This window comes from Lipotes vexillifer, unplaced genomic scaffold, assembly GCF_000442215.2.
Source record: "Lipotes vexillifer unplaced genomic scaffold, Lipotes_vexillifer_v1.1 scaffold149, whole genome shotgun sequence".
Classification (NCBI taxonomy): Eukaryota; Metazoa; Chordata; class Mammalia; order Artiodactyla; family Lipotidae; genus Lipotes; species Lipotes vexillifer.
This window is the reverse complement of record NW_006779962.1, coordinates 3,979,894-3,987,084: the sequence shown is the minus strand read 5'-3', so window position 1 is coordinate 3,987,084 and position 7,191 is coordinate 3,979,894. Positions and strand designations below refer to the sequence as shown.

Here is a 7,191-nt window from a genome sequence, read left to right as displayed (position 1 = left end):
CCCCCCCAGCCAGTGGATGGCAGGCCCCAGATACACTCTTCAGGCAGCTTGGGCTTAAAAGCACGTCTGAGTGGTTTTTAGACTAAAAATAACATAAACATACAGAGATTTTTGATGGGGAGAGTGGGAGGACCCCACCTCCGAAAGGGAACTTCAGAGATGAAAGGGGCCTCTGCCCTCAGGCTTTCACAGCCCAGTGGGGGAGGTACAGATCCTGGTGATGACATCTGGTGGCACCTAACTCAGCCTGACCCCAGGTAGAAGAAATCTGGGAAGGCTTCCTGGAAGAAAGTGCCTGAGCAACGTCTTCACGCATTCAGCAGCACTTAACGGAGTGCTTGCTGTTCCAGGTGCAGTTCCAGGTACTGGGATGGAGCAGTGAGTAAGATGAAGCCTTTGCTCCTGCAGCTTTGGGGAGGGAGGGGAATGGAAAATAGATATAAAAGTGACATGTCACAAGGGATGTGTGCTCAGAAGAATAAAGTAGGGTGAGGGGATGGGAGGTGGCAGTGGAGGGTGCTGTTTTAGGGTGGCCAGCAGTAGGCACTCAGATGAGGTGACACTTGAGCAGAGATGGAAGGCGATGAGAAGGGGAGGTGAGTGGATTCCATGGCAGGAAGAATTCCATTCCTTCCAGGCAGGAAGAGCAGGTTCAAAGGCCCTGCGGTGGGCGTGTGGCTGTGTGTTCTCGAAACAGAGTTGGAGGGTTGGAGGGTCGGTTATGAAGGGGGCAGTCAGGTGACATAGGGCCTCGTAAGTCCTTCAAAAGACTTGGGCTTTCCTAAGGAGAGAAGGGAAGCCCTGAGAGGGTTTTCAGCAGAGAATAAGCCACATCATGATGTGACTTAAGTTTTGTGTATGTGGTAAAACACACATAATAGAAAATTTACCATTTTAGCCATTTTTAAGTGTACAGTTCAGGGGCATTAAGTACATTCACATTGCTGTGCAACCATCACCACCATCCATCTCCAGACCTTTTCATCTCTCCAAACTGAAACTGGCACCCAGCACTGTACTTTCTGTCTATGAACCTGCCTTATTCTGAGTACCTCAGATAAGTGGGATCATGCAATCGTTGTCCTTCCGTGACTGCCTTATTTCACTTAGCATCATGTTTTCATCCATGTTGTAGCATGTGTCAAATTTTCCATCCTAATTTTTAAGGCTGAATAATATCGCCTGGTGTGTGTAGGACACATTTTGTTTATCGATTCACCCATCGATGGACACTTGGATTGCTCCCACAATTTAGCAGTTGTGAATAATGCTGCTGTGAACATGGGTGTTGGCTTATCTGTTTGAGTTTCTACTTTCATTTCTTTGGGGTTGTGACTTAGGTTTTTAGACGATCCTTCTGGCTGCAGTGTGGACAGCAGACTGTAGGGCCAAGGGCAGAGTGGGAGGGCATTTTAGGGCTGCGGCCACAAGCCAGGTGAGACGTGGTGGGGGCCTGGATCAGAGCCACGAGGTGGAGGTGCTCCAGCTGGCGGTGTTTGCGGAGAGACAGGGAGGGGTTGAGCAGGGCTCTGGGGTCTCTATCTGGGAACCCGGAAGGCTGAAGTCCTGTTTTCTGAGATGGGTCCACAGTGGGAGGGGCAAGTTGAGGGGCGAGACCGGTGTTCTGTTCCAACCTGTTGGTTGGAGAGGTTCTTGGACATACAAGGAAGATGGAAACCAGGCATTTGATACTCCTGTCGGGAGTTTAGGAGGTAGACGTTTGGAGACTGTCAGTGAACAGGTGGTGTTGGAAGCCAGGATGGGCTGCAGGCCCCGGGAAGCCAGTGTGGACTGAGCCTGGGCTGCCAGCGTTAGGGTGGGTATAACAGACGTTTCAGGGTCACTGGGGACGTTAACAAGGGTGGCTCAGGAGGAGTGGTTGGGGCAAAAGGGGGTCTGAGAGACAGTGAGGGTTCAGGCAGTGGAGACAGTGAGTAGAGACGAGTTTGGCGAGTCCTGAAGGCTGAGAGGAATTGTCTAGAAGGAGGGGGTGGGAGTAGCAGGCTGTCCGGGGGTGGGCCAGTGGAGCTTCCAGAATTCGGGAAGCAGGAAGTCTGGCTGCAGAGTGAGGTGGGCAGAGAAGGCAGCAGGGGTGGGGGTTGAGGTGGGGACTCTCCCTCTCTCTCTTCCTCTCTCTCCCTCTCTCTCTCCCTCTCTCTCTCTCCCACTCTCTCTCTCTGTCTCTCACTCTCTCTCTGTCTCTCTCATCCCCCTGCTTTGCTCTCGGGCTTCAGGATTTCCCAGGTGCAGCTGGCAGATTCCGGCATCTTCACCTGTGTGGCTTCGAGCCCAGCGGGCGTGGCCGACAGGAACTTTACCTTGCAGGTGCACGGTACGGAGCAGGGGAGTGGGTTAGCGGGTCCTTCGGCCTTAGGGGCGAGAACCAAGGCTCTTGTCCCCTCCCCTCTGCCCATCTGGGTGAAACCAAGGCTTGGCCCCTCAGGGATGTCAAGGCAGAGGGCAAATACTCAGTCTCTGATTCATCCGGTCACTCATTGATCTCACAAGTAGTTGTTGGACACTAGTGTACCAGGGCCTTGCCAGGCACTGGAATATGACAGTGAGCAGAGGCAGCCCTGACACCAGGAAGTCGGTGAGGGAAACAGCTCTGTAAAATTAAAATTCCACGGAACTAGGGATACCAGGGTAAGGAGAGGGTGCCACAGGAGCACAGAGGAGGGCACCTCACCTGGCCTCGGGGGTTCAGGGAAGGCTTCCTGGAGGAGGTGAGGTCTAAGCTGAGGACTGGAGATGAGAAGGAATAGTCCAGGAGAAGGGCATTCTGGCCAATAGTTACAGTCTGTGCAAAGTCCAGGGGCGAGGGCCACCTGGCATTGGATAAGTTGGTTCGTGCCCACTCTTTTGCCCTGTGCAGTGCCCCCTGTCCTGGAGCCGGTCGAGTTCCAGAATGACGTGGCGGTGGTCCGTGGCTCCCTGGTGGTCCTCCCCTGTGAAGCCCGGGGCAGCCCCCTGCCCCTCGTGTTGTGGATGAAGGATGGGGAACCCTTTTTGCCCCGGAGCCTGGAACAGGGGCCTGGCCTACATCTGGAGACAGTGGGAGTTGGCGACTCAGGGATCTACTCCTGCGTGGCCGTGAGCGAGGCAGGGGAAGCGAGGAGGCATTTCCAGCTGACGGTGATGGGTGGGTCACCTGCCCCCAGCGCCAGCTTCTCTGGGCCAGGGACGGGACAGGGGCCCTCTGGGGGCGATGGAGGCGGTGAGAGAGGTGAGCACCCTGGAGGCTTGGGGCTTAGGGAGCAGGCCTCGCTGACCTGGCTGCAGGGGCTGGGGGCCAGGACACTTCATTCTCCTGGGGCTGTGCCCCTCTGTCTTGTCCTTGGAACCTTGTAAAGCAGGAAAAAAGCCATCGAAATCTTGGAGCTCTAAGTCTGAAGCACAAGATTTTGCAAGTGTGCCCTATTGGAAAGATGCGTTTCCCTCCATACTGTATCCTTGTTGTTGTTGTTTTTTTTTTTTGCGGTACGTGGGCCTCTCACTGTCGTGGCCTCTTCCGTTGCGGAGCGCAGGCTCCGGACGCGCAGGCTCAGCGGCCATGGCTCACGGGCCCAGCCGCTCTGCGGCATGTGGGATCTTCCCGGACCGGGGCACGAACCCGTGTCCCCTGCATCGGCAGGCGGACTCTCAACCACTGCGCCACCAGGGAAGCCCTCCTTGTTGGTTTTTAAGCGCAAATCATTGTCCCAGGCAGATGGGCCCATGCTCGGACGTGTTTAGGACCCTCCAACACAATCACCACCCACCTGTTTGCAGGCCCATGTACTGTCAGCATCTGGATGGTGGGGGAGGGGAATGAACCCCAGATCCTAGTGTTCTGGGCACGGCCCCCATGGCTGACCCAGGGCGGGGTGTCTTGCAGATCCCCCCCACATTGAGGACTCAGGCCAGCCTGCAGAGCTGTTGCTGACCCCCGGCACCCCCTTGGAGCTCCTCTGCGACGCCCGGGGCACCCCCCAACCCAGCATCACGTGGCACAAGGATGGGCAGGCCCTGAACAGGCTGAAGGACAGCAAGAGGGCCGGGCGGGGGCTCCGGGTGGAGGGTGTGCAGGTGCTGCTGTCCCCCCTCCTGTGGCATGAAGCAGGGGAGGGGAGGGGAGGGACCAGTGGCACTTGGCAAGGTTTGCCCAAGCTCCACTTTTATTCCGGGTATGAGGATGTGGAGAGGACCCCCCCACCCCGGCCCCGGGCCATGCCCTTGGGAGCTCCCAGTCAGGTCAGACCCAAGGCTGATGCAGAAACCAGATAAATCCCTAACCCCACCAGAAGAGAACTGGTACAGTCAAGGGGGACTCCCTGGACGAGTAGCAGACTCTGCCCTAGCCCTAAAGCAAGGGTGAGCCAGTAATAGGGAAGAAACATCCCAGAGAGGAGAAGGGGTTGGTGGGAAAGGCAGGATGGCTGACTCAGCAGGCCTGAGGCTAAATCCTGGGTCCTCAGCTGTGTAGGAGGGAAACCAGATCAGGAGGTGGGCAGGGTGGGGCCAGAGGTATCTGCTCACCCTGCCCCATCCCCAGGTGGGTGACGCTGGGCTGTACACTTGCCTGGCCCAGAGCCCTGCTGGTGAAATCGAGAAGAGCTTCCGGGTCAGAGTTCAAGGTAGGGGGGTGCCAGAGTGGGGGCAGGAGAGGGAGGCAGGATGGGACCTGCAGGGGTGGGTCCCTCTCTCATGTCCTCCCTACCCACCTCACCAGCCCCCCCAAATGTCATTGGGCCCCAAGGCCCCCGCTTTGTGGTTGGCCTGGCCCCGGGACAGCTGGTTCTAGAGTGCTCGGTGGAGGCAGATCCAGCACCGGAGATTGAGTGGCACCGTGACGGCATCCTGCTGCAGGTGGGTGCCAGGCTGGTGACCCAGGGGCACCGCTTTCTGTCCCTCTCAGGCCCCAGACCCTGACCAGACTCGATCCCAGGTGCCGAGGGCCTATTCTGTGCCGGCACTTTGCATACCTGCTCTCCTGACGTTTCCCACCCCTGTTACTATTGTCACCCCCATACTGTGGATGGGGACACCGAGGCAAGGCTAAGATTTGTACCCCAGGGCTTCTGATGCATATCTGTGCTGTACCTTTGAGCTATGCTTAGTGGCTGTGTGGCCCGGGGCCAGTTACTGAGGTTCTGTGTGCTCACCCCTGAAATGGGGCCAATTTGCTGCTGTGGACCCAAGGATTGTAGATCTGGTGGAAGCTCCAGCTCCTAGTGTGAGCGTGGGTGCCCCCTGCAACATGCCCGACAGGCAGAGCTCCAGGGAAGATGCTCTTCCCCTCCCAAAGGAGCCTATTTCCCCAGAAAGTCCTCAGCTGGGCATCAGTTCAGGGGTTGCAGGCTGGCCCAGAATGAATGGGGCAGAGACCACTGTCCGGCCCCGCTGGTTCCTTGGTCCTGGTGCGTGGGGGGCTGGCCTGGCCCAGCCCAGCACTGATGAGGGTCTCTCCACCCTGGGGGTCTCTACAGGCAGATGCCCACACCCAGTTCCCAGCGCAGGGCAGGTTCCTCCAGCTGCAGGCCCTGAGCACGGCCGACAGTGGCAACTACAGCTGCACAGCCCGCAATGTTGCAGGCAGCACCAGTGTGGCCTTCCACGTGGAGGTCCACAGTGAGTGGCGCCCCCCACCCGCCCTGCCCCCCCCACCCCCGAGAGCGACAGGGTCCCAGCACCCGCCCCCTCTGTGCCTCTCCTCCAGCGGTGCCCACCATCCGGCCGGGACCACCTGCAGTGAACGCCTCCGTGAACCAGACGGCTCTGCTGCCCTGCAAGGCAGATGGTGCCCCCCCGCCCCTTGTGAACTGGCGGAAGGACGGCATCCCTCTGGATCCTGAGAGCCGCAGGTGGGAGCTGGTAGGGGAGGGCATCAGGGAGGGGCTCAGTTACCTCTTTATGGGTTGCAAACGGAAGCCCACCTGGGCAGTTGGAGCAGAAAGGACATGGGTCTTCTCAGAACCCAAGGACATACATGCCCATTCGTTAAGGACGTGAGAACCCCTGGTGGCTGTCTGGCTGTCTGTCTAGTTTTGACTCTTGGTTGCTTGTCTCTGTTTCTGTGTGTGAGGGCTTCATGCCTCTCTCTCTCAGACCAATTTTCTACACCTTCTTTCTCTAAGAACATGGCAGAACGGCTCCCCCCACACACCTCCCCCTGCCCCCCAGCCCTCCCGCCCCTGGCCAAGTTATAGCTGCTCTGTTCACACAACCTGCAGACCCTGGTGAGCTGTCTGTGAATCCAAGTTCCAAATTCCCAGGGCAGAGAATTCCGTTGGCTCAGCCTGCATGATGTGTTCATCCCCCGTCCAACCGGCTGTGGCCAGGGGCGGGGTCACACGGTACAGACATGGCCCCTGGGAAAGGGCAGTTTTCCGACCTAATCTAGGGGCTGTTCTCAGAAAGGGTTGGGGTACCACTGCCCTCTGGCTCTTGGGGGGGAGGCTGGGCCCAGGTGGGAGCACGGGAGGCCCGAAGCAGCCCCTCTCACCCTTTCTGATGCTGGGTTGTGGTGCAGGTCGCTGCCCAAGGCTGTGGCCCCACGCCCCACCCCCCCACCGACCTTGGCCTCACAGATGCAGGACTCCTGATTTAGCATCCTCTTGCTCAGAAAGCCAGAGACCAAGGGGAGGGTCTTGCTGGAGACAGCACCAGGGGCCCAGCTCCTCCCTAGGGACTTGCTGGTCTGCCGGTATCCATGGCAACCCCTCCCTGTGTTCCAGGTTTCAGGTTCTGCCTGAGGGTTCCCTGAGGATCCAGCCAGTCCTCGCCCAGGATGCTGGCTACTACCTCTGCCTGGCGTCCAACGCCGCAGGTTCCGATCGGCAGGGCCGTGACCTCCGGGTCTTCGGTAGGTAGAGGAGGGAAGGTGTGTTTGTTTTGCCTTCAGCATCCACCCCCTGTCTGGACCGGCTCCTGCTTAGTTTCTGGTTCATCTTAGCTGTCAGGAGCCGAGAACAACGATCTCCAAATGTTTTTGACCTTGAATCCTATTAATAAAAAGTTTTGAGCATGTACACTCCAAGATGCATATTGGGGCTTCCCTGGTGGCGCAGTGGTTGAGAGCCCGCCTGCCGATGCGGGGGACGCGGGTTCGTGCCCCGGTCCGGGAGGATCCCACGTGCCGCGGAGAGGCTGGGCCCATGAGCCATGGCCGCTGAGCCTGCGCGTCCGGAGCCTGTGCTCCGCGACGGGAGA

The 7,191-nt window shown here is 58.4% G+C and overlaps 1 protein-coding gene across 1 annotated transcript in view; it reads left to right on the top strand.

The window, feature by feature from the left end:
* The window catches only part of HMCN2 (hemicentin 2), a 150,510-nt gene that overhangs the window by 114,926 nt on the left and 28,393 nt on the right, over positions 1-7,191 (top strand). The window contains 8 exon segments of the mRNA XM_007453133.1: positions 2,231-2,332; positions 2,876-3,142; positions 3,878-4,053; positions 4,535-4,616; positions 4,712-4,848; positions 5,469-5,610; positions 5,699-5,843; positions 6,717-6,844. Coding sequence (XP_007453195.1) covers positions 2,231-2,332; positions 2,876-3,142; positions 3,878-4,053; positions 4,535-4,616; positions 4,712-4,848; positions 5,469-5,610; positions 5,699-5,843; positions 6,717-6,844 — 1,179 coding nt within the window.